The sequence below is a fragment of the Onychomys torridus genome, chromosome 21 (assembly GCF_903995425.1).
Source record: "Onychomys torridus chromosome 21, mOncTor1.1, whole genome shotgun sequence".
NCBI lineage: Eukaryota > Metazoa > Chordata > Mammalia > Rodentia > Cricetidae > Onychomys > Onychomys torridus.
The window spans coordinates 6,366,375-6,393,839 of record NC_050463.1 but is presented as its reverse complement, the minus strand read 5'-3'; the positions used below and the strand labels follow the sequence as shown (position 1 = coordinate 6,393,839).

The window sequence follows — 27,465 nt, the reverse complement described above, 5'->3', positions numbered from 1 at the left end:
ATAAAAAGATGAAAGCGGGCCGGGCGGCAGTGACACACGCCTTCAATCCCAGCACTCAGGAGGCAGAGCCAGGCAGATCTTTGTGAGTTCGAGGCCAGCCTGGTCTACAGAGCAAGATCCAGGACAGGCACCAAAACTACGCAGAGAAACCCTGTCAAAAAAAAAAAAAAAAAAGCAAGCTGGGCACCAAATTCCATTGCTCTCTGCTGTCTGACTATGGATGCCTCATGCTCCTGCCCCACACCTCCCTCCAGGACAGTCCCCAGCCTCCAGCTGTGAGCTGGAAGAACCTGTTTTGCCATGTGTTAGATCCCAGCATGAACAGAGTCAAGCATAGACTACACAGGCTGAGGCCAGTTCTCCAAACAGCCAGTTCGGTTTACTTCCTGCTGAGTTTACCAAGGAGACTCACCAAATTCACAGCCTACCATCAGTGCCCATGCCTTTGTAATCAATAATCATGTAAGCACCGGCCAATGTGCACATGACACACACATTACCAAGGCCTCCAGGGAACCCTGCGTGTTGAGGAAGTTCACAACTCTTCCATTTTACATTTATTTATTTATTTATCTATTTATTTATTTATCTATTTATTTATTTATTTATTTAGGGTGGAGGGTGCTACAGAGGGCATGTGAAGGTCAGAGGTCACCTTGCAGGACCCAGTTCTCACCTTCCACCATGTGCTTTCCAGGGATCACTAGGCCATCCTGCCAGCCCTCTCTCAGTTTATAAATAGAGACACTAAGTTCTCTGCCCAGGTCCCACGGCAGGGACAAGATGCGTGAGTGGCAGCTGAGATTAGTAGCTCAGATCTGGCCTCTGTGAAAGACTTTAGATTTGATTTCAACTTCCCAGTTTGTTGGCTTTACGGGTATTTCTCCCACAAATGGCTCATGCTGACAACACAGAATCAGCTGGGCCCAAATTCAAGGGTGTTCCACAAAGTGCCCCATTCAAGAACCCCAGGTTAAAAAATACCATTATCATGAAAAAAAAATTGGGGTGGGGCAGGTAGGATGGTTCAGTGGGTCGGGTTCTGTCCCCAGCCCCAGAACCCACATAACGGTGGAAGGACCTGACTCAACACTTGTTAAGTTATGAATCTGTCAGTGTCCTCAGTTTCCCCAAAGATCTACTGATCATGGGTAAGGCCCATGTTACTTAGGCACACCAATCAGTTCAGTTTTAAATGTCTAGAGGAAGATAAAAAGCATTAACAATACATCAAACACTGGCTACGCGCTCATATATTCTCAATGAGACAGGCAGTCGCTCAGGTCATGCGGAGCCAGTTTGGAGACCTGTAACCATCTGGGCCCAGTAGCCTGTGAACCGGGAAGGCAGAGGGTAGGCTAACTCCAGTCAGCGGTGAGGGGTGGTGGTGAGTGTGCACACATCTGTGTGTGGGTGTGGGCATGTGTGTGGGGACCAAGGTTGACTTCAGATGTCCCCTCTATCACACCCCACCTTTTATTTTGAGGCAGGGCCCCTGGTTGCCTAGTCAGGGAGCCAGTTGTCTCCAGTTCCACAGGGCTGGGGTTACATTCACAACCACACCTGACTTTCCTGTGGGTTCTGGGGATCACCCTGAAGCCCTTGGGCACTTTATCTATGAGCCTTTCCCCCAGCTCAGCCTGTTGGACATTAACAGACACCGCTGTGAGTGCCCAGCACTATTATGTCATTAATTGTCTTTTCCACACCGTTGTTTATGGTCAGTGTCTCCCTGGGGAGGGCTTCTTTAAGTATGAAGTGAGGATCCTAAGACATGGGTGCAGACATGTGCTGCGCAGGCTCTGGGCAGCTTCTGTGGGGGCGGGGGCAGTGGCCCTTACCGGAAGGCCTCGGAAAGCCTTCTTCTCCGTGATCCGGTATAGCCCCTCTGATGTCATGATTTTAATATGTTTGACCTCGACGTTATACCTGAAGCAAGGGAGAGAGAGGATCAGACGGCTGAGTCCCGAGTCTGAGGATCTCTACCACGCCACCACCCAGGCTGCAAGCCCCAAGGATGGAAGAATCAAGCTGGACTCCTTTGGGGCTGGGGAGCCCAGCCCATACTCCTGGGGTCTCTGCCACTCTGGGTCTCCCATTCTTCATCTTATATAGAAGTTTTATTCGTCCCTGAGGTAACTCATCCTGGGTGTCAACCTGACAGGATTTAGTGACCTCTGGGCCAGTCTGTGAGGGGGTTAACTGACAGGGCAAGTCCCTCCTGGATGTGGGTGCCAACATCCCTGGGACTGGAGTTCTGAACTAAGTAAGAAAGGAGAAAGCAAGCTGGACCCCCAGCATTCATCTCTATTTTACATCAACTTGACACAGAGTCATTTTGGAAGAGGGAACCTCATTGCAAAATGCCTCAATAAGATCTGACTGTGGGGCATTTTCTTAATTAATGATTGATGGGGAGGCCCAGCCCACTGTGGGTGGGGCCATCCCTGGGCTGCTGGTTCTGGGTTCTGTAAGAAAGCAGGCTGAGCAATCCATGGGGAGCAAGCCAGTAAACAGCATCCTCCATGGCCTGGGCATCAGCTCCTGCCTCCAGGTTCTGGCTGTGACTTCCTTCAGTGATGGAGTGGAATTGTAAGCTGAATTAACCCTTCCCTCCCCAAGTTGCTTTTGGTCACAGTGCATCATTGCAGCCACAGAAACCCTAAGACATTCTGCTGAGTGTGGGTGCGATGTGACAAGCTGCCCCATGCTCCTGCCACGGCTCCTTCCCCATGGTTCTTTCCAGTTGTGAGGAGGGCAACCTCTTTCTCCATTCAGTGGCTTCTGTCAGGATTTTGTAAATCTACTACCTCAGGAGTGTGTTGAGAAGCCAGGAAGAGCCTGCGAGAAGACTATAATAGTGTCATTGAATAGAGAGGGAAGAGTCCGCTGTGCAGCCGGAAAGATGGTGGGATAGGAAGGATGGGAAGAAAGGAGGCTCTGTTGGCCTGGTAAATCACAGAACAACGAAAATGGAAGAGGACACTGGGCATGGCGGTGGCGCACGCCTTTAATCCCCTCACTCCGTAAGCAGAGGCAGGCGGATCTAGGGGAAAGACGGGCATTTCTGCCAACAGGAGAAGCTAAGTAACACAAAAACCCCTAGAAGTGCTTTTTTTGTTTAAGCGTGGAGGGGCCACTGAGATGGCTCAGCGGGTAAAGGGGCTTGCCACGAAGCCTGACAATTTGAGTTCAATCCCCGGACCCCTCATGTTGGGATGGAAGAACAGACTTTGTCACGTTGTCCTCTGGCCTTCGCAGTGCACCATGGTACACGCACACACAGGAAACAAACTTTTGTTAAATTGCTGAGCTCTCGCAAAAATATTGGAAAACCCCAAAGCTAAAAATAAAGATGGAATCAGCGGTGGTGTGACCAGCGCAAATTAACTCCCTGGCTGCTACGTTGAGCTTGGCACCCAAGGCGGCTGTGCCTGGCGATCACGTGCACACGTGGAGTGGGTCCTGGCACTGTGGCCACTCTCCCCATGCTTCTTCATGGGCCCCTCCACAGACAGGCACCTGCACTTTCCACTCTCCAGGGACCTGGAGCTCGGGGATTAGGCCAGGCTGTCCAGTGAGGTCCTGGGATCCTCCTGCCTCTCAGTCCCCCAGGCTGGAGTCACAGGCGCAGCCAGACCTGGCTTTAAGAGGCTGCTGAGAAATCAAACTGAGGCCCACAAGGCGATCTGAAGGGCACTTTTCAAACCAAGCCATCTCCCCAGCTCCTCTCATGGGGTACTTTTCTGAAACTATTGTGCAGATGCAAATCAAAACCATACTGACCCCAGTCATTGCTGCTGTCACCAAGACACAGCCAAAGTTCCAAAGAAGATCAAGGCGTGTGCACAGTCTGCTGGGATCACAAACTCATGAGAAAACTAGGCTAGAAAAACGCCAGCTCTCAGCTCAAGGAGATAAGATATATGTAGGAGCTTAGGAAGTGGCTCAGTCAGTGAGGACTTGTTGCTCAAGCATGAGGACCTGAGTTCAATTCCCAGCACCCACTTAAGAAGATCAAGGTGGGGTAACACTTATAACTCCAGTCCTAGGTAGGCAGAAGAGAGAGGTGGGTCCCCAGGCTCACTGGCCAGCCTGCATAGCCTATTCTCAGGGGGAAATGATGTTTCAAAACTCAAGGTGGAGCCGGGCCATGGTGGCGCACGACTTTAATCCCAGCACTCGGGAGGCAGATGCAGGAGGATCTCTGAGTTTGAGGCCAGCCTGGTCTATAGAGTGAGTTCCAGGACAGCCAGGGCTACACAGTGATATCCTGTCTCAGAGGTCAAAAAACAAACTCCAGGTGGGGGCTGTTGATGGTTCAATGCATAAAGGAGCTTTCCACAAAGCCTAACAGTGTGAGTTCAATCCCTGAGACCTACATGGTAGAAGGAGAGAGCTCCTGCAACCACTACATGCCTGCTGTGGCACATGTGCGCTCGCTCGCTCTCTCTCTCTCTCTCTCTCTCTCTCTGTCACACACACACACAAAAAAAATAAATAAGTGTAATTTTTAATTTCTTAAAAACACCTAATGTCAGACTGCCACCTCCATACCCATGGGTAAATGCCCACAAACATTAAATAATGTAAGTAAAAATCCCAGTTCAATGGCGGGATGTAAGTTAGTGCAGCATGGAAACCAGGAGATCTGTCCTGAGGCCGCTAGGTTTTATATCCCATGGACCAGTGGTCAGCATATCCACGTGATACCAACGAGCCTGTATTCATTGCAGAACTATCAACAACACCCAGGACACGGAATCAACTAAGGTGTCTGTAGACAAAGAAACTATGACAGACACACACAGTGGAATATTATCCAGCCATGAAAAGGATGGCATCCTGTCATTTACAGCATGGGGGAAGAAGTGGAGGATGTTATAAAGTAGAGTAAGCCAGACACAGGAAGACACAGACCACAGCTTCTAACTCACACATCAAAGCTAAAAGTGCTGGCTGCAAGAGTACAGGCAAAAATTGCAAGCGAGGGAGAAAGGAAGAGGAGACAAGACAAGGGAGAGAAGAGGAGGGAAGGAAGTAAAAGTCGGTAGAATGCAGTAATTCGACAAAAGGTGTGTGTGGACAGTGTACACTTTTATACAGTAAATGCCTCCACACGCTTGGTAAACCCAGATCGGAGGAGGCGTGGTCATGGAGGGAGGAGCCCAGGTCAGAGGGGCGTGGTCAGGGAGGGAGGAGCCCAGGTCAGAGGGGCGTGGTCAGGGAGGGAGGAGCCCAGGTCAGAGGAGGCGCGGTCAGGGAGGGAGGAGCCCAGGTCAGAGGGGCGTGGTCAGGGAGGGAGGAGCCCAGGTCAGAGGGGCGTGGTCAGGGAGGGAGGAGCCTAGGTCAGAGGAGGCGTGGTCAGGGAGGGAGGAGCCCAGGTCAGAGGGGCGTGGTCAGGGAGGGAGGAGCCCAGGTCACAGTAGCTTCAAGGAGAGAGAAGTTACTTAATGCTGATGGCGAATTCCGCTGTATCTTTCACCCTCTGCCGCACCAGGTAGGTCCCATCAGAGCGGTTGGTGAGGATGCCCTCGGCTCCTGCTCGCTCCATGGGGCCAGCATACCTGCAGGGACACACCTGAGTCAGTCATGCCAAGGGGTGCAGGGTTGGAGTGAGCTAAGACTTTTGGGGATCCCTGGAATTTGGCCGTTTCCTTTGATGGGCATTTTCCTGAGCTCCCAATGGATACTCATCTCTATGTGCACCAGAGTAGAAACCCAGTGAGGTGTCAGCCTTGTATACTAAGGTTAAGGCTGTCAAGAGAGCTCAGAGGTAAAGGAGCTTGCTGCCAAGCCTCAGGACTTGAGTTCAATCCAGGGGGTCCTCTGGATGAATTGAGAACCAGCTCCCACAAGTTTTCCTCTGACCAACACATACATGCACACACACGGACACATGCACATACATACACACACACATACACACATGCATACACACCTATACACACATGCACAATAAGTGTAAAAAAACACTTAAGTAAAGGGAAGCCTTAAAAATAGATTAATAGTATTTAATGCAATGTTTAAAAAAACCGAAAAATGAAGTCAACTGAAAAAGGAATGAAGCCTATACGTGACCACAGTGTGGCCTATACCAGGCTCAGTGTAAGAACCAGACACCAAAGAATGCACAGCGTGGAGCTCCATGTGGGGAATGGCCGCAGCAGGAGAGTCCAGAGGCAGGGAGCGGATCTGTGGGTGCTGGGGCTAGTCAGGAGAATCCCTCCGTAGGAACAGGACTGGGGAGTGGGAAGAAGGTTCTGGAACTAGAGGCTGCAGTCCATTCTGAATGCACCCAAACATACCGAGCACCAATGTAAATACAAATACACTGTCATGTGATGTCCTTATGCCCTTTGAATTCCTTTATTACTGTTGTGTTGCATGTGGAGCTTGGCATCAGTCTTCGCCTCCAGCTGTGACACAGAGGCTTGTTTTGTTCCCTGAACTCAGGTTCTCCAGCTCAGCAGCAAGTACTCTTATCCTCTGAGCTGTTTTTACTGGCCTAGTCATCACCACCGTCATCACCAGCAACACCATCCTCATCACCACCATCAACATCACCAGCAACACCATCCTCATCACCACCATCATCACCAGCAACACCATCCTCATCACCACCATCAACATCACCAACAACACTATCCTCATCACCACCATCATCACCAGCAACACTATCCTCATCACCACCATCAACATCACCAACAACACCATCCTCATCACCACCATCAACATCACCAACAACACCATCCTCATCACCACCGTCATCACCAGCAACACTATCCTCATCACCACCATCAACATCACCAACAACACTATCCTCATCACCACCATCAACATCACCAACAACACTATCCTCATCACCACCATCATCACCAGCAATACTATCCTCATCACCACCATCATCACCAGCAACACTATCATCATCACCACCATCATCACCAGCAACACTATCCTCATCACCACCATCAACATCACCAACAACACCATCCTCATCACCACCTCATCACCACCATCAACATCACCAACAACACTATCCTCATCACCACCATCAACATCACCAACAACACCATCCTCATCACCATTAACATCACCAACAACACCATCATCACCACCACCATCAACATCACCAACAACACCATCATCACCACCATTAACATCACCAACAACACCATCATCACCACCATCAACATCATCACCACCATCAACATCACCAACAACACTATCCTCATCACCACCATCAACATCAACACTATCCTCATCACCACCATCAACATCACCAACAACACATCCTCATAACCACCATTACCACCATCATCATCTCCATAACCCCCATCACTATCATCAGCATCAGCATCACCATGCTCACCACCATCATCAACATCACCCCCTTCATTACTGCCACTGTGACTTTAATACTTACCCAGAGTCACCTTCCTTTCCTCTGTCCCTCCCCAGCAGCTCTTAGCTCAGGGTAAACTCAGACGTGCTTGGGATCCAAATAATAAATTGTTGATTTCCTGAAAGCTTCCACATTCAGCCTGATTTCTCCCTTCACACACACACACACACACACACACACACACACACACACACACACACACGCACACACACACACACACACACACACATGCCACTTTAAAATAAGAAAACATGATTGTACTCACCAGAGATGCACAGACAAGTCCTGAGGAGGACCCTGGGAACACAGACAAAAACCCGGACTTAGAGAAGAAGCCCTTGCCTGGAAGACTTTAGGGACACCCACTCATATCCACTCCACTAGCATCTGCTACATGGGTACCATGTTCCAAGCCCTGGGCCACTGATGGGAAAACAACCCCAGAACCCAGTTGACTTCCCTCGTGTCTATACATTATATATAACACACATATATTAGCCTCAAGCCAAAGGTGCTGGCCACCTTTCCAGCATGACCCAACCTGGGAAAACAGTCTCAAGGAGAGACTGTGTAGATCAAGCTGCCCATGGATGTGCCTGTGGGAGATGTTCTTAATTATGTTAACTGATGTAGGAAGCCCAGCCCACTGCAGATGGATCACTCCCCAGGCAGGGATCCTGAACCATATAAAAGAAGATAAACTAAGCAGAGTATAAGTAAGTGGGTAGGTGACAGTGCACACAGTCACTTCTCTCTGATCTTGACTGTCAACGTGATGTGAGCAGCTGTTTGAAGTTCCTGCCTTGGCTTCCCTGCAAGGATGGGCTGTACCCTGGAATCATAGGCTGAAATAGACCCCTTTCTCTCCCAAGTCACTTTCTGTCAGGCATTGTATCTCAGCAACAGACATAAAGCTTGGACACCAGGAATGGTGTTTACTTCCTCCAGAGGTGGACAAAAGTCTACACACTATGACAGATGCATTAAGTGGCAGGTCTACAGAGGACATGGAAGTAGGAACAAGAAGGCCTGGAGGAAAGAGGGGATAGCTAGACTGGGGGGGGGGGCGTAAAAACAGTCAAACGACGTGGCACACATGACTGACAATGGCTTCATGAATCCCATGGCTGCATGCAATGAGTATTCCCCACTTAAAACTATATTGAAGGAGGATTTTCTGACTTGCGCAGATCATAGAAATCATGCCTTCCAGCAATGATGGGTAGGCAGTGGCGGGTGGACACATGGATAGAGAAAAGGGACAGTGCTTCCTAGGCAAGCTGTCCACCACTCAGCTATATTTTCAAACCTAAATGATGGATATTTGTGTTATTGTTTAGAATTTTTGGGGAGTGATGGGGATGTTCAGGGCCTTGTACATAAAAAGCAAGTACTCTAAACCCTAGTTACATCTTAGCCCCTCACTGGGGGATTCTAGGCGGGGCTCCACCCTGACCACGCCCCCAGCCCCTCATTGGGGATTCTAGGCGGGGCTCCACCCTGACCACGCCCCCAGCCCCTCACTGGGGGAGTCTAGGCGGGGCTCCACCCTGACCACGCCCCCAGCCCCTCACTGGGGATTCTAGGCGGGGCTCCACCCTGACAACACCCCCAGCCCCCTCACTGGGGATTCTAGGCGGGGCTCCACCCTGACCACGCCCCCAGCCCCTCACTGGGGATTCTAGGCGGGGCTCCACCCCCAGCCCCTCACTATAGAATTCATGCCCTAGACCTTGAGACGCCTAATCATTATTACCCAATCAGGAAGGAACGGAGTTTGAAACATAGTTTGACATTACAGAAATTTTAAGATCACACTGAGGGCATACATATGTGGCATGAAAGTAAAGGAGGACTGTTTGGGAAGAAGATAGGGAAGAGGAGGAAGGGGAGGAGGGAAGGGAAGGCAGTTAGGGGTAAAGGTGAACAAAAGATAATGATGTAAACAGAAAACCATCATTAGGAAGCCCGTTGTTTTGATGTTAACTGGAAGTTAATTTAGGGCTAGCAAGATCATCAGTGAGAAAAGGTTCTTGCCTCCAAGTCTGACCACCAAGTTCAGTCCCCAGAATCTGTATAGCAGAAGGGGAGAACCAGCTCCCATGAGTGCCCTTCAACCTTCACATGTAAGCCATGGGAGGCACACACACACACACACACACACACACACACACACACACACACACACAATAAGTGACTGGAACATGAACTCTTTTAAAGGTGAATCAAAACTACTGAACTCAAAGGCTGCAGCCCCTGGTAGATGAGCCAAGCTCCAGGCAATGGCCTCACACACATGAGTGTATGGGCAGCACAAATGGAACTCTGGGTTAATTTTAAAAGAATAAAAAGAACACAAAGTTTCTAGGAATGAGAGCGGATTTGAGAGGAATTAAGGGCATGAATGGCGGGGGAATATGATGAAAATATATTGTATGCATGTACAAAATGTTCCAAGAACTGATTTTTAAAATTATATTTTTAGAAGAAAAAGGGAAAATAATAATGAACATGGAACCACTGAGAAGAAATGACAGCTCTGTCCATCAGGAGAGTGGCCAGAAGAAGGAGGTCATGATGCCTTCAGAAGAAGGAGGCCATGGTGCCTTCACAGGACTCTGTTCAGTGCTTAGGAAAGAAGCCAGGGACTGGCCCACCTTCTGGGCCTCTGCCTGCCCCATACAGTACCCTAAGGTTTTTGTTGTTGTTTGTTTGTTTGGTTGGTTTTTTGAGACAGGGTTTCTCTGTGTAGCTTTGAGCCTTTCCTGGAACTCACTCTGTAGACCAGGCTGGCCTCGAACTCACAGAGATCCACCTGCCTCTGCCTCCCAAGTGCTGGGATTAAAGGCATGCACCACCACCACCCGGCGCAAGATATTTAATAGAAAAAGCAAGAAGCTCCCACAATCAACAATCATATGTTGACTCCAAGGTGGCTCAGTGGAGTAGACAAAGCCTGGCAAGTAGACACATCTGGAGTAGACACATCTGGCAAGGTGTGACCTGCCATGATGGACAGATGGGAAGGGGCATGACAGATGGATACATAGATGATGCATGAGGGATTCTCAAGGTGTCCTCCCTGGTTGGTTTTGTCCGCCAGGCCTCTATCTGAACCCTTAACCCTCACAACCCCGAATTGAAGCACTCACGTGGACGTAGGGACGCACTCTGCTACAGGGGAACCAGCCGACATCATTAGTAGCAGTATTTCTTCCCTAAAAATGCAGGAGACAAAAGCATGAGCAGAATTTATAGGTATCCATTCATGTGTATGTGTATGTGTGTGTGTGAGAGAGAGAGACAGAGACAGAGACAGACTATGCACTTACCTATATGCATACATCCATTTCTCCTCTCAATGGATACTATGTTTAGTCATCTCTCACTCACCATGAGGAATCAGGGACATGTTTCAGAGGTAGAGCCCTCACCTAAACCCCCCCAGTGAGGGGCTAGGGTATGGCTCAGCAGATAGAGTTGCTTAGCACCCTTGAGTCCCTGAGATCCACCCCAGCACCACAAGATTAAAAAATCTAATCCATAGAATTAAAGATATTGTGATGGCCTTTGGAGCTGTCAAGGAGTACCAGGCTCCTAGGAAAGTGGTCATCCCTGGATATCTCCACTCATATACCCATCCCACGGGACCCACTCGAGAAACTCATGAGACTTTGGCCCCACTCCCCCACTGCACCCATAACCATGACCTCATCTACACTTGTAGTCCTCAGGAAGCACCTCAAGAGCCTCATGAGGCTGGGCCCTGACCCCTCCATGTCACCTGTACTTATAACTTCATACTCATGCCTTGCTCCTACACAGTCCATACCTCCCACCAGTTGTGTTCAGCCTCTGCCTTAGTGAGCTCCACAATGTCCCCAAGGTTGAGCCGCAAAAATACTCCAAAGGCTCCAGGTGGGGGAGGGATCCCATAGTACTCCTGAAACACTTCCATCTTAGGCAGACCTGGAGGTGGAAGGAGACAGAACAACATGGCTAACAGAACACTCAAAGTTGTGTCTAAGATGAGAAAGACTGATAGTACTGAGTGGTGGTGAGAATGTGGAGAAACTAGAACTCAAGCTGAGCAGCATCTACTGAAGTGTATCTTCTGGATCGCAGCAATCCTACTGCAGCTTACACACTAGGCAATGCATTTACAGCTGCCTAGAAGTAGAGTCCCCACCTAAACCCCACCCCCAGTGAGGGGCTGGGGGCGTGGTCAGGGTGGAGCCCCGCCTAGAATCACCCAATGAGGGGCTGGGGGCGTGGTCAGGGTGGAGCCCCGCCTAGAATTCCCCAGAGAGGGGCTGGGGGCGTGGTCAGGGTGGAGCCCCGCCTAGAATCCCCAGTGAGGGGCTGGGGGCGTGGTCAGGGTGGAGCCCCACCTAGAATCCCCAGTGAGGGGCTGGGGACGTGGTCAGGGTGGAGCCCCGCCCAGAATCCCCCTTGAGGGGGCTGGGGGCGTGGTCAGGGTGGAGCCCCGCCTAGAATCCCCCAGTGAGGGACTGGGGCGTGGTCAGAGGTGGAGCCCCGCCTAGAATTCCCCAGAGAGGGGGTTGGGGAGTGGTCAGGGTGGAGCCTTCTACCCCTCCTAGAATAGCATCCAGTTGCCTCCCTCACAGCACCCTGCACACTCACCCAGTTCGTTCCTTTTCTTTTCCTGGGCCCTTCGATGTAGCTTGTCCTAGAGGGAGAGATGAAGAAAGTAAGCACCTATTCCCAGCCAGGTGATTCCTTAGCTCTTCACTGTCCTTGCGCAGCCAAGGATGGTGATGCCCATTTCTAGGGTCTCCTGGTTCCTCTCTCTTGAGCCTCTGTGATTTCCCAAGTACAGAATGAAACTGGATCTTACCTTCTTCATAGTTCCTGAGAAATCTATGGAAGGGAAAAGTGCATAGTTCAGAAAGAAAATTCCCCCACAGAGAAGCAAGCCTACCTCCCTCACATTGGCCGAGAAATACCTTGCCCATGGCGGCCACATGGAGGCACTCTCCCCAGACACTCCTTGTGTGCAGGTGCCCTGCACCTATGACAGCGATATCCCTGGTAGAATGTGCCTCTGGAATGCAGGAGAGATAAAGGAGAGTCATGGAGTGTTACTGGTACCCTAACCATCAACACATGTCCTTTGGAAGAAAGCAAAGGCCAAGTGTGGTGATGGACATCTGTCATCCCAGCATTGGAAGGATAAAGCATGTCAAGTCTAGCCTGGGCTACTAAGGGAGACACTATCCGAAAGAAGGAGAAGGGAGAAGAGGAGAAGGAAGACAGGTGGAGGAGGAGTAATGGATCATGATCGGGCTTCCCTTCTCTCAAGCAGGGGACCAGTGAAGGATCTCTCTACAGAGGAAAGTCTGAGAAAGCCCAAGGCTCAGGATCTCCCGCATACACACCTGAGTAACATCTGGCAAGCCTTGCAGGAAGTGGTCTCCTCAAAGGAGAACATCTGAAAGTCATGCCCATTAGCTGTGGCATTCTCTGGGTAAATGTTGGAGCTGGAGAGAGAATTGGAAAGCAAAGAACCAATATGTCATCCCACACATGGACGAAGAGCATTCTACAGAATAAAGGTATTGCAGTATCCATGCATGGATGGTTGAGTTGCATCCACCTTCAGCTACTGTGAGTCAGGTGCTGTGAGTATTAAGAGAGAGGAAGCAGGTGGGCAGGTACCATAAGGCTACAAGGAGGAAGAGTAATGGTTTATAGGGTACAGGGTCTCCTTTGAGGTGACGGCAGGGTTCTGAGCTAAGAGGTGATAATTACACATCTCCGATGTGCTAAGTGCCATGGAAGTGTAGCTCTAAGATGTTTGGTATTTTGTTATACAACTTTCACCTCAGAAGAATGAAGAGGAGGGGACAGCAGAGGAAAAGAAGGAGGCGAAAAGAGAGAAACAGAGGGAAAAGTGGGAAGGGAGTGTGTACAGGAGGAAGAACAGGAGGAGGGAGAGGAAAAAGTAGAGAAAGAACGGAGAGGTGGAGGAGAAAGACTATGAGAAGGTCTTTGTTTTTATTTTTGTCCTTCTGCGTTTAGTTTGTTGTTACTGCTGTTTCAGGTTTTTTAATTTTTATCTTTTGGAGGTTTTTTGTTTGTTTGTTTTTACTTTATTGTTGCTGGGGTTTGTTTGGTTTGGTTTGGTTTGGTTTGGTTTGGTTTGGTTTGGTTTGGTGTGGAGAGTGAACCACGCAACAGGAGAAGGGACTCACATGGCCATTTCAAACTGTTCCATCCACTTCTTCTTCAGCTCCCGAGTCTTGAAGAACAGCTCATAGCCCTGGGCACCTTGATCCTCAATGAGAAGGAACATGTGGCTCCACTGTATGTGGAGAAATGGATCTCAGATTGAACCCCCTGCAGAAGGCAGGACCACATCCCACCTTCCCCTCATCCCTCAGGGTAGCAAACCACTCCTGCTGCTGGATATGCGCATGGATGTGTTCGCACGGGGCCATCTAGACCATCCAAACACACATCCGCAAGCCCAAAAGCCATGCACAGCCTTCTGCACAGCAAGCCACTTTGTATGTGTTTATTCTCCAAGGGGTAGAGGGAAGAGAAGAGGAAGGAGACAGGAGAAAGGAAGAGAGAGCTGCTCAAAGAGGAAGATTTCAACTCTGTTGTGGAATGTTACTTGAACTATGTAAAGGTGTGTTACTTTTGTTTATGCTGCATTTGTTTAACGATGTAAGGATGTGTGTTTAATTCTGTAAAGATGTGTTGCATCTGTTTAGCCTTGCTGGCCTAAGGCACCTGACTGGCCTAAAAAGAGCTGAATGGCCAATAGCTAACCAGAGAAAGGATAGGTGGGGCCAGCAGGGAGAGAGAATAAATAGGAGAAAAAAATCTAGACTCAAGAGGAACGAGAGAAAAGAGAAGAGAATGAGAGAGACACTCAGCACCAGAAGCCAGGCAGCCATCAACCAGCCAGATATAGAGACAACAAGAAAGTAAGAAAAGGCAAAAAGCCCTGAGGCAAAAAGCAGATAAAGAGAAACAGGTTAACTTAAAAGAGCTAGCCAGAAACAAGCTGAGCTAGAGCCGAGCATTCAAGACTAATAACAAGTCTCTGCCTCGTGATTTGGAAGCTGGATGGTGGCACAAAAGAAAAAGCCTGGTATACAACTCAGACATCATGTCCACACTCTGACCAATGGAATCTTGTAAACAGCCCACCTCCCCTCTCCCTCGCCCATCACTGTCAGGGATCCTGTGTTACTTTCTTTGTAGAATCCCTTACCTTTCCATCTTTAGTGCCTATGATGTAAGTTCGATGGCAGAGGGGACAATGCCTGGGTTTTTGCTTTTTTGTTTGTTTGTTGTTTTGTCCCTTGAGGTCTGTGTTTCTAGTTTGTAGTTGCTCTTGTTTTCGCAGTACAGAAACTGAGCCCAGGGCCTCCCACAATCACTCAACCACTAAGCTCATCCGAAAACTCCTTTTTTAACTTTTTGAGATAGGTTCTCACTAAATTGCTCTGAACTCACTCTGTAAACCAGGCAGGCCTTGGACTTGAGGTCCTCCAGCCTCAGACTCCCAAGTAGCTCAGATTACAAATCTGCACCGCCAAGTCCACCACCATGTCTGTGCTAGCACCCTCATGAATGATGCAGATATATAAGGGTTCAGCATTGGGCTTGGGGACCTGAGTTCGAACCCCAGAACCTACATTAAAAATATCAGGAGTGGCCAGATGGTGATGGCATACACTTTTGGTCCCAGAACTCTGGAGGCAGAGTCAGGCAGATCTCTGTGAATTTGAGGACAGCCTGGTCTACAAAAGGAGTTCCAGGACAGCCAAAGCTGTTAGCAGAGAAACCCTGTCTCAAAAAAAAAAACCTGTGTGTGTGTGTGTGTGTGTATGTGTGTGTGTGTGTGTATCAAGAGTGATGTCTTATGCTTGTAATCCCAGAGCTGGGGAAGCAGAGATGGGTGACTCTCTGGGTCACCCTGATCAGCTAGACAGCCTAGCCTAAGGAGCAAGTCCAGGTTCAATGAAGAAAAAACAAAACAAAACAAGGTGTTGGGTGTCCCCTGAGGAATGACAGACACCTGACCTTACCTCTGGACTCCAACTTACACACAAAATAGAATTTTTACCACATGCAGGCAACCCCAAGGCCAAGCTGCCTGAGCACCAGTCCTGCTAACAGAACCCACCTTCTTGTTGTCTCGCTCCCCAGAGGAGTCATCCCGAACTTGGAAGCTGTGCAGGTTCACCGAAGCCTTGAGGTCATAGGAGTCCCCACGGCGCTTACAGATAAGCAGCGCTTTGTCCAGCAGGAAGGCATACCTGCAAGCCTCCAGGTCAGGGACCCAGGTCTGACCCCTCACCCTTCCAATTTCTCCACCCCCCCACCCCACCCCCGTATCCCAGGCCTCTCCCCTCCTGCAAGGTAGATTCTCACCCTGACCTTGACCAACTCAGTCAAGCTCAATGGTGCATGCTAACCTCACCCACGTGATCCAAGTTGGCACAGCCCTGTCGGACTTCACTCAACCACACATCCATCAAGACTCCACGTGACAGTTCAGGTGATTCCACCAACCTTTCCATCTATCAATCAGGCCCCATCCCCTATTTGACCCAGGCTCCTCTCCAAATTTAGGGACTTCGCCCACACGTCTGTTCGGGAAGCTGGCCCCACCAAGAATCCTTCAGGTATATCTTGGCTCCACTCATCTATCTAGCTGTCTAGCCACGCCCCCTAGCCAGACTGCACCCCAGATCCATGTTGATTCTGCCTACTTGCCTGTCTAAATACCTGGCCTCATATGGGCATGGTGTCTCTTGACTTTAATTCCAGCACTCGGGAAGCAAAGGCAGGTAGATGGATCTCTGTGAATTCAAGGCCAGCCAAGGCTACCCGGTGAGACCCTCTCTCACAAATAAGAGACCCTGACCCTACACAGGTTCATCTCAAATCTATGCTGACCCTGCCCAGCTATCTAGAAATCAGGGCCCACTTACTGCCCAAGCCTCACCCCCATACTCAAATTGACTCTGGTCCCCCTTCCACCAAAGCACTGGCCCCGCCCACACCCTCTGCTCCTCCCTTGGTTGGAGTTGGCTCCACCCACCTGTCCGTCTTGGACCGACGTTCCACTGAGGCAATCTTGAGCTCACCGTCAATCTTAGGCCGGCCATAGTTGGCCAGAGACTGGTCCTACACAGTAGGCAGAGTGGAGTTTAACCGTGGATCTCCAGAAGGGGATCAGCACCTTGCCCGTGGGTCCACACCCTTGGCCCACTGGACTTCACCCCTCACCAGGTTCTCGATGGACAGCTGGAAGTTCGTGATCTGCCGCAGGGTCTCGTTGTCCCTCTTGACCTCATTCACACACTGTGCCAGGTCCTGTGGGCAGGAAACGGTAAGACAGGCTTCCTTGCCTATGCCCTGGCCGGACCCCTTCCGTGGGCAGTAGAGGATCAGCCCCCACCAGGAGGCAGGTTGCTGCCAGCTTGGGTACCCAACCAGCAGCACCCACTCTCTCACCCTCATGGCATCCAAAGCCAACCGCAGGTTCTCCTTTTCCGTGGCATCCTGCGTGTGTTTCACTAGCTCCTGTGTGGACCAAGGAGTCAGGTGTCACTTGGGCCTGTCCCTATCCCCCAGAAAAACTTCCAACCGATGCCGACCCACCAGGTCCTCCTAGAGGCTCTGGGGCATGACCCAAAAGCTGATGCATCCAACCCCAGGAAGCCAGCTCTTCCCTATCTTCTAGGCACAGCTTAGGATGCTGTAATGACTCGTTTTAAAGGTCATGTTGACAGTCGAGAATCTCCTGAGAGTCTCAGTGCGGTCTAGATGGGGTTGGCCTGTGTGTAAGTCTGTGGGGATTGTCTTAATTGTGTTCACAGAGGTGGGAAGACCTGTCCCTTGTGAGCGGCACCACTGCCCGGGTCTCGTTCCTGGACCTGCGTCCTGCAGGCTCTGCGCTTGATGCGGGGCGTGGTTAGGCACTTTGACTTCCTGCCTCGACTTTCCAATATGGTGGACTGACTCGGAAGTGAGCTGACTAAGCGCTTCCTCCCTTATGGTTGCTTTTGTCTGAGCATTTTCATCTCAACAAGACAAAGGAGACTAGAGCAGCACCCAGCCACAGCCCAGGGGCCCCGCCTTGTGCCGGCACCTGGAGGAGGAGGTGGTATTTCAGCACCCGCTGCATGGGCACCATCAGCAAATCCCGCAGGGTGAATCGGCCGTTGTTGGCTCTTTGAGAACATTCCTGGCAGGGCAGAAAACAGGAGCATCATGGGAACCAGATGGACGCAGGAAGGAGGGAGAGAGGGAGGCAAAGGAAGGGGAGGAGGAGGAGAGGCAGGGGAGGACAGACAGACAACAGATGGTTCAGTCTGTAAAGTGCTTGCCACACGAGGAACTGACTTCCATCCTCAGAACCCACAGTTGAAACAAATAAAAACTGAAGATAAAATAAACCGGGCGTGTTGGTGCAGGCAGCTATGAGCTCGGCGCCAGCCAGCCTAACCAAACGAGCAAGCCTCAGGTCCCAGTGAGAGACCCTGTCTGAAAAACAAGGTGCCGGGGCTGGTGGGATGGCTCAGCAGGTAAAGAGGCTTGCCAACAAACCTGACAATCTGAGTCTGATCCCTGGTACCTCCACAGACACACTGTGGCATGTGCACACCGAGAGAGCAAATACATAAATAAGATATAGACGTAAAAGAGGGGCTGCAGAGACGCCCGGAGGTCAAAGGCACTGGCTGCTCTTGCACAGGACCCGGGCTGGATTCTCGGCATCCACATGGAGACTCACAACCATCTGTAACTCCAGTTCCAAGAGATGGAATGCCACCTTCCAGCATCCACAGGCACAGCCAGCAAGTGGTGCACATGGTCATACTTGCAGGCAAAACTCACACCACATAAACAACAAAAACAAAATTGAAAGGTGGAATGTGATAGGGGTATACCCAGTGTTGACTTTGGGCCACTACATGATCATGTGTGCATACACACACACACACACACACACACACACACACACACACTTTGAACAGACATATATTTGAATAGCCTTCTATTCCCATGCCTTTCACCACACAGCCCACCCAAAGCACAACATCTCCCAGCAAGGAAATAAGGATGGGGATGTTGTGGGCTAACAGAGGCTTCCTATGTGGGGAGGAGAGGGAGCCTGGGGGGGGGGGGGGGAGGGGACAGCGTTGGATTTAGCCAGTGGGGGAGGGAGAGGGACCCATGGGCCACACTGGGATCCAATTCAGATGAAGGCTCAGCCTTGGCATCAGGGCTTTCCCAGGATCAAGGTCTTAGGGTAAAGTTGGGGCATCATCCCAAAACCAGGGTTCAGTGTGAGGTGAGACCTGGGTTCAGGATCAAGGCAGGTCATCCCAAGGTCAAGGCTCTGCTAGGGTATGGGCTCAGAGTTGTGGGCCATATCTTCCCTAATCCATTTTCTCCGCATGGCCTCTGGAAGCCTCTCCCCTCAATGACCCCAGCTAGGGTCTGGGGAGATGACTCAGTTGGAAAAAATGCTTGTCATGCAATTATAAAGAGTTTGAAAGCCTAGCACCCACGTGAGCAGCCAGGCATGATCACATATGTCTAACTCTAGCACTGGGGGCAGGAGTTAGCAGAGGACAGAAACAGATAGATATGAACTGTCTGACCAGCAAGTCTAGCCAATCAATGAGCTATGGGCTCAGGGAGAGACCGTGTCTCAAAATATAAGATGAGGAGCTATAATGGAGGACACCAACCTCTGGCTTCCAAATATACACATGCACATACACACACACACACACATACACACATACACACGCACAAAATCAGGCATGGTGGTGAACACTTGTAATTCCAGCTTTGGGAAAGTAGAGATACACAGGTCCCTGGGGCTCCCTGGCCAGCCTAGCCCACTAGGTGAGTTCAATAGCAGTGAGAGACCCTGTCTCAAAAATCAAGGTAGGTTGGTGAGACCCAAGGCTGTCTTCTGACATCCACAAGCAGGCACACACATGTGCACGGACGGACAGACACATATGCATGTGCACACCTCATGCTCAAAAGATTGTAAATTGCCAAGTGGACCCAACTCCATCTGTCCCGTGCTCCCCAAGACCCATAAAGCAGAGGGGGGAATCCCTCCAGGGCGGCACAGCCCCACCTCCAGCTTCATCTGCACATCCTCCCTCGCTGTGGCCACTTGATCCAAGCGCTTGCTGGCCGACTCCACCTGACTGCAGTAACGGCCATAAACAAGGAACCTGTGGGCCAGGTGGGACACCGCAGAAGAGTGATTATGAGGTCAGAGATACCTAAGCACCCATTCTGGCCTCATTCATCCCAAACGCATAACCCTGAGCCACAGTTTCCCCATCTGTAACACAGGCCTGGCAGCAATACCTCCCGGAGGGTTACTTTAACAGTAGACTGTAGAGTGCAGCTGAGGCTCTTACCAGACTGTTGCATACAGTCTGTGCCCAACGGTTGTTGACTTCACAATTATTGAGCACCAACTGTGTACCAGCCCCTGATCTAAGTACCTTATACAATGGTTTAGTCGATCCTTATTGTAACCCTGACAGGACGATTCATAGATGAGGAAGCAGAAGCTTCCCAGTGACACACAGCAGAAGTAAAAATTAAAGAAGACCTGGAAAGCCAGCTGGGGGCGTGGCTAGGGGTGGAGCCCCGCCTAGAACCCCACAGTGAGGGGCTGGTGCGTGGTCAGGGTAGAGCCCCGCCTAGAATCCCCAGTGAGGGGCTGGGGCGTGGTCAGGGTAGAGCCCCGCCTAGAATCCCCCAGTGAGGGGCTGGGGGCGTGGTCATGGTGGAGCCCCACCTAGAATCCCCCAATGAGGGGCTGGGGGCGTGGTCAGGGGTAGAGGTTCCACCTGGAATCCCCAGTGAGGGGCTGGGGGCGTGGTCAGGGGTAGAGGTTCCACCTGGAATCCCCCAAGTCCTGGATTCACTCAGCCTTCATCCCCCATTCAGTGACGAACCCTGCCCAGTGTTCTCTAATGTCTCTCATGCTCTGGCATGGCTGTGATCTCCAGGGTCTGGTCAGCCATGTCTCACCTCTCCTTATACTTGATGAAGACCTGGTACAGCATGGTTGCTCCTGGGGCAGCCAGGGCATCCTTCAGCTCCTTCAGGAAGTGGGTGTGCACGGAGAGCAGCTCCTACCCCAAGGGAAAAAGGAAGGCAAGACAGGGCTGGAGCCCGGGCACAGACACAGAGCAGCAGGACAGGAAAGAGCTGCACACGTGTTCCAGGGTGAGTGAGGCTCGAGATTATCTCCGTGGAAAGAGGCAAAGAGGTCTGGGGGCCCGCCGGCTCACCTCGATGTTGACGAAGATGGTCTCCATGTCTTGAGGCTTGAGGAATCTCTGTAAGGGCTTCATGAAGTGCTGAGGAGAGGGGAGAGAGAATAAGATGAAGAGGATCCCCCATCCAGCCCGCCCAGAGGGACAAAAAAAAGAAGATGAGGCAGGGGACACACAAACAGCTAGAAACAGACACAGAGAGAACAGCAACAGCACAGACAGACACGGCAAGGAAGAGACAGACAGACTGACAGACAGAAAGAGATGAGATGGAGTCAGAAACAGAGATAGTACAGAAAGACACAGGCACCTGCATAGTGATAGCAACGGGGACACACACACACACACACACACACACACACACACACACACACACGGACACACACAGAAACACGGACACACAGAGAGGGGGGAACAGTTCAAGAGCAACAGAAACATAGAGATGGGCAGAAACAGAACTGGAGACAGGCAGAGAATTAGAGATTGATACACACACAAACGGGAGAGGGGAGGGCGAGCAAGAAAAACAGAAGAAAGACAGATAAACAGAGACAGAGAGACGAAAGAAATGGAAGCCTAGGCATGGTGACACGTGCCTGTCATCCCAGTGCTTCTAGGCCAGCTACATAGTGATAAAATGAATAAATTTAATTTTAAAAAATAAAGAAGAATCAAAAGGAAGGGAATGTCCATACAAAAATTGCCTCCAACTGTTCCAAGGCAGAGTTATCACCAATCACCCCAAAGTGGACACCATCAAAGTCCAACCAGCAGGCGAAAGACCAAGTATGGTCCTTCCACATGCTAGAATATTACTCTAGCAATGAACAGGCTCTGACACATGTAGAGGGACCCCACAGACATTGTGCTAGGTGAGAGAACCAGACACAAAAATGACCATATGGTGTGGAACTCTCACAGAAAGTGTTCCCGTGGGTCCCGAGGTTCTGGGAGAATGGAAAACTGAAAGGTGACAGCTGAGGTATATAGTATGTCTGTCTAGAACAGCACCATGTTCTATAATTAGACAGTGGCGTTGGCTGCCCATCCCTGGATTTAATAACTGACTGAGTGGGTTGTTTGGTGTCTTTATCCATCTATTAAGCTGGGCTTTTTAACAGTGGAGCTGGGGTTGGGGGGTGGCACATACTTCTCATCCCAGCCCTCAGGAAGCTGAGGCAGGAGTATTGTGAGTTTCAGGGCAGCCTGGGCTACCTAGGAAGACCCCCTGTGAGGGGGCAAGGAGGAGGAGGCCCCCCTGGCGGGACTCATGGGTATAGCGCACCTGGTGGATGGAGCCCAGCGTGTCTGTATACTTCTCCTCCGTCTGTTGGATCTCACGCAGGCAGCAGCAGCGCTTGTCATACTCTGTCATCTTGGGCTGTGGACAGGGGCCACAGAGGCTGGTGAAGCGCTCTACAACTGTCCCCACCTCCCCACCTGCCCAGCCCTTCCCACACCCACACACCGGCGTAGGCACCGTCTCTGAACGCATGAGGTCCTCATAGATCTCATCCCCCTCTGCCTCCTCATTCTCCACGCAGTCATAAAGGTCCTCATCTTCCTCCGCAGTATCACTGGGGGGACAGATTCAAGCCATGTCCCCAAGCCAAGGACCCATCAGATCCATTCAGAATCAAGGCTGAATCCACAATATGCCCCAGGCCTTTCAATGTGTCCCCCTCAGAGCCCAGGACAGATACATGTCCCCTCAGGCCCTGGGACAGATCCGTATCCCTCAGACCCCAGGATGGGCTCTACATCCCTCAGGCCCTGGAACATATCCATGTCCCCTTAGACTTCAAGAAGATCCATGTCCCCTCAGACTTCAGGAAGATCCAGGTCCCCTCAGACTCTAGGAAGATTCAGGTCCCCTCAGACTCCAATCTCCACTGTGTCCCACAAACCCTGAACACATCAGGCCCCAATACTCACTCAATCTGGTCTGAAAGGCCACTGTAGATATCTTCGTCGCCCATGGTGGTGTCGTCTGTTGGGAAGGGCCTGGAGGACAGAAAGGCTTATAAGCAAGGCAGTGGGACAGGGGGCTGGAGACAGGCCCCAGAGCCACAGCCCTGACTGCTACTCACATGATTCCTTTGTTCTGGGCGATGGGCGTCCATGACAGAGCAGACAGGGTGTAGATGACCTGCGGTGAGGGCACAGCTGCTCGAAACCCCTTTCCATCCTACCCCCCAGGATCCCAGCACACAGGCTAGCCCTTGAGACTTTGGGGAGCACTGTTCAGCATCTCCCCTACATCCCTGCACCACAAACAAAGCCTCCCCACTCTTGGGTCCACATGAGCACTCAGGCAGGGCAAGGCAATAATTTGTTACTTGGGAGTGATTGGGGATCAGAGAGGCAGAGCTCAGCTGAGTTCACACAGGAAGCGGGTGGGCAGATCCCTGAACTCGTCCCACATATCCCAAGCCCATGCTGCGGGCAGCATACCGGAAGGCCAACCTGGTTCCACTACCAGCCCCCGAGTGGGCGCACACACACACACACACACACACACACACACACACACACATCAGGTACTAATGGGAACAAATTGAGGTCCAACCTCTGGGCACTAGGAATCCAGCTCACCTTTCCAAAATCCTGTACATCAAAGAGGTCAAAGGCCTCAAAGAGTTCGCTGCGCTTGAGGCCGAACTTCTCACAGCAGGTAGACAGGAAGGTTCGGATGTTCTTAAGACAAAGGAACTACAGGGAAGAGAAATGAGCCTGGTGACACACCATGGTATGTGTGCACATACACACACACACACACACACACACACACACACACACACACACACAGGCAACCCGGAAATACAGATGTAAAAATAAATACAAGTGTAAGTAAAATGAAATAGGGCCAGCTGTAGTCGGAAGGTTCTCCACTCAGCCCAGCCCAGCAGTCCCACATTCCTAGGGTCCCACCCAGCCCCACAGTCCCTCAGTCGTTTATAAAATAATCATTCAGAGGCTTAATATTAATTACCAATTGCATGGCCTGTGGCAGGCTTCTTGCTAGCTAGCTCTTATAACTTGACCCATTTTTATTTATCTAAGTTGCCACATGGCCGTGGCTTACTGACACTTTAACGTCTTGCTTCTCCTGGTGGTGCTGACGCCTCTCCAGACTCTGCCTGTCTCCTTCCTTTCTCTCTCCTTCAATTTCCTGCCTGCCTCTAAGCTGCCTTGCCTTTGGCCAATGCAGCTTCATTTATCAACCAATCAGAGCAACACATATTCACAGCATACAGAGAGATATCCCACAGCACTTCCCCTTTTCTGTCTAAGCAAAAAGCGAGACACCAGGAAAAGCAACTACTGAACTCTGACAAGACAGGTAAGAGGGTCTTCCAAAATTCCTGCCTCTGAAAATGGTCTGTCAGATATGCGAGGTCTGTAGCAAAATTGGATGCCCCAACAACGCTGAGAAACTTTAGGTAACTGTCCAGGATGCCAGCTGTCTCTGTCTATTCTCCCAAAAATTATGGAAATTGCTTGCTTGCATTTTCCATTTTCCCCGGGTATTAGTATGTTCCTTCTCAGGTCTTTGATGGAGTTGAAGACTAGATAGTTATAATTATAATTTTCCTAGGTTATGATAAAAAATAAATTAAAAATAAAACCTTAGATTCACAAATATAGGATAGATGATAAAATATTTTCTTTAATTTTGCCAAATACAAATAGGCTAGATATTGTAATTGTAATTCTTGCTTGATAACTTTTTGTTATATGTAATTTTACTATGATAAAGTTAAAACCTTCCTTTTTGATTAGATAGAAAAGGGGAAGATCTGTGGGATGTCTTTCCGTATGCTGTGAATATATGTTGTTCCCATTGGTTAGTAAAGAATCTGCTCTTTATTATGGCAGGGCAGGTTAGAGCAGGCAGGAAATCCAAGGAGAGAGACAGGAAGAAGAAAGGCAGAGGAAAAGAGACGCCAGCCTGCCAACCAAGGAACAACATGCCAGCAGACCAGTGAGCCACAGAACACATGGAAAAACATAGATTAATAGAAATGGGTTAATTTAAGATATAAGCTAGCTAACAATAGGCCTGCCATAGACCAGGCAGTTTGTAAATAATATTAAGCCTCTAAGTGGTTATTTTATAAGCAGCTGTGTGACCATGGGGCCAGGCAGGAGCAGAGAAACCTAACTACAGCCAGCAGCATGGTTCAGCAGATGAAGGCACTTGCTGGACAACCCTGAGGATCTGAGCTGGAGCTCCAGAACCCACACAAAGACGGAAGGAGAGAACGGATCCACAGTTGTACCTCCACACATGCACCGTGGCATGTGCATGCACTGTGGCACATGCATGCACAGCCACACCCACAATGACAATGATAATGATAATAAACAAAAACTATGCCAGCCTTGAATTCACTATGTAGCCCCAAATAGCACTGAACTTATAGAACCCTCCTGCCTTCAGCAAATGTTGCGTTTTTATTGCATATGTGTGTGTGTGAGCAAATGCACACATGGAGGTCAGAGGACAATTTGTAGGAGTGGGTTCCTTCCTTCCAGCACACGGGTTCAGGGGATCAGTCATCAGGCTTGGTGGCAAGTGCCTTCGTTTTTTTCTTTAAAGATGTATTTATTTACTATTGTATACACACATTTTTAAGATAAGATAATGTTTGCCCAAATCCTAGAGCAAGCACAGTGACGAGGCTTAGCAGCAGTTGCATCAGGCAGGGAGGGTGAGGATTGACTCCGAGAGGCAGAAAGGATGGACTCGTTCGTTATCTCGGGAAGGATGTGGGCTGCCCAAGAGTTTGCAGTAACGAGAAGTGATTGTGTGGAGAACCCAAAGACTGGAGCATCTTGTAGGAAAACCGGACTCTGTGCTGAGAACAAGAGACTGAGTGCTCGGCCCTACACGAGGCGTCTATATTTAACCCCATCCCAATCGCGGCCCAGGGAATGCCCTGGGGTGTGGAAAGACCACGGGGGATGGGGAGGAATGCTGTGAGATGCTGTCTGCTGGAAGTGACACCGTCATCGCTAGGGAACTGATAGCAACTGTGGGTGCCCGCGGCATCAAACCAGCCTGGCCCCAGCTCAGACTGTTAGATGACCTAGGCCCCGCCCCTGCTAAGGAGCTCTTGGCATTCTGGCGAGAGAGAATCATTGTTTGCTAACAGTATGGTCATTGGTAGGCTTCCTGAGCCCAGTAGATACCCCACACACGGGCAGCACTCACCGAGTATACTGAATTATAAAAACAGCGTGAAGTTGGGAGGAAGTGTATTGGATGGGATATAGGAGGAAAAGGAGGGGTGGATGGAGGTGTGATAATATCTCATTGTATCCATGTTTAAAATCTTCAAGAATTGGGGCTAGAGAGATGGCTCACTGGATAAGAGCACTTGTTGCTCATGTAAAGAACCAGCACCCACATGATGACGCACAGTTGCAAGGGACTGATGTCCTTCATAGGCACCAGGCATGCTCATGACACACTGACAGACAGACACACGAGACACTTGATCACAAAAAACAAAGCAGATTTTGTTTTGTTTTTCGAGACAAGGTTTCTCTGTGCCATTTTGGTGCCTGTCCTGGATCTCGCTCTGTAGACCAGGCTGGCCTTGAACTCACAGAGATCCGCCTGGCTCTGCCTCCCGAGTGCTGGGATTAAAGGTGTGTGCCACTGCCACCTGGCCAAAGCAAATAGTTTTAATACCAAGAGTAAAGCAGCATTTGTCCATACTTATTTTTCTCTTAATATTAATTTTTCTTTATTCTTGAGAATTTCATACATGTATACAATGAAATGTGATTGTGTCCACCCTGTCTATCCTTCAAAATCTCCTCACAACTTTGTGTCCCTTTTGGTTTTTTTCACAGCCCACTAAGTCCAATTTGTGCTGCCCATGTGTTGCCTGGGTGTGAGGCATTCACTGGAACATGGGAAACCCACCAGTGGCCACACTCTCAGCAAAGAATGACTCTTCACCCATAGAAACTGTGTACCATCAATAGCTCCTCAGAGAGAGTGGAGCCTAGCGCCATCAACCCTCCCGTCCATACTGGCTTCACCTTGTGCAGACACCCACAGCCACAGTCAGTTTACAGGTGGTATGGCTTCGTCATGTCCAGAAGACCATTTCACAGCACCCCTCCCCAGCTCATACATTCTTCCTGCCTCCTCTTCTGAGACGTTCCCTGAGCCTTGGAGTAAGGGAAGACTATTTCAGCAATTTCCAAGACTGAGCCACAAAGACAATGCAATTTCTACTAAAATCAGTTTTTAAATTATTACAGCTGGCACATGACTCAAAAGATTGTGTAGAAAATCATAGAGTTACAAACACTATGCAAGATGTTCTGACAATGGCAAATTCATGTGGGGCTGCTGGCCTTGCAAGAAATTGAAAGTTGTCAGAAATGTTGTATGTTTGTTTATATGTGTGTGCATGTGTGCTGTGTGTACGAGTGGACAGCAGTTGGATACTGACTGTCTTACTCCATCACTTCCCAGTTTCCTTACTGAAGCAGAGTCTCTCTGATGAACCTAGGCTGGCTGGCTGACTCCACCTCCCAGGACTGGGGGATTACAGGTATATTCCCAGCTTTCTATGTGGGTCCTGGGGATTCAAACTCAGGTCCTTACACTTGCATAACAAGCACTTTACCCACTATCTCTCCTGTCCCCAAGAATTTTTTGTTTTGTTTTGTTTTGTTTTTGTTTTTTGAGACAGGGTTTCTCTGTGTAGCTTTGCGCCTTTC

General features: G+C 50.0%; 1 protein-coding gene across 1 annotated transcript in view; it reads right to left on the bottom strand.

Moving 5' to 3' along the window:
- The window catches only part of Vav1 (vav guanine nucleotide exchange factor 1), a 50,205-nt gene that overhangs the window by 8,325 nt on the left and 14,415 nt on the right, over nt 1-27,465 (bottom strand). The window contains 23 exon segments of the mRNA XM_036170880.1: nt 1,842-1,929; nt 5,451-5,567; nt 7,671-7,702; nt 10,558-10,623; nt 11,238-11,374; nt 12,050-12,095; nt 12,264-12,286; nt 12,373-12,470; nt 12,805-12,906; nt 13,621-13,730; nt 15,570-15,702; nt 16,491-16,576; nt 16,679-16,765; nt 16,907-16,975; nt 17,544-17,639; nt 19,557-19,656; nt 20,471-20,574; nt 20,734-20,802; nt 22,004-22,099; nt 22,187-22,295; nt 22,654-22,722; nt 22,809-22,867; nt 23,314-23,430. Coding sequence (XP_036026773.1) covers nt 1,842-1,929; nt 5,451-5,567; nt 7,671-7,702; nt 10,558-10,623; nt 11,238-11,374; nt 12,050-12,095; nt 12,264-12,286; nt 12,373-12,470; nt 12,805-12,906; nt 13,621-13,730; nt 15,570-15,702; nt 16,491-16,576; nt 16,679-16,765; nt 16,907-16,975; nt 17,544-17,639; nt 19,557-19,656; nt 20,471-20,574; nt 20,734-20,802; nt 22,004-22,099; nt 22,187-22,295; nt 22,654-22,722; nt 22,809-22,867; nt 23,314-23,430 — 2,013 coding nt within the window.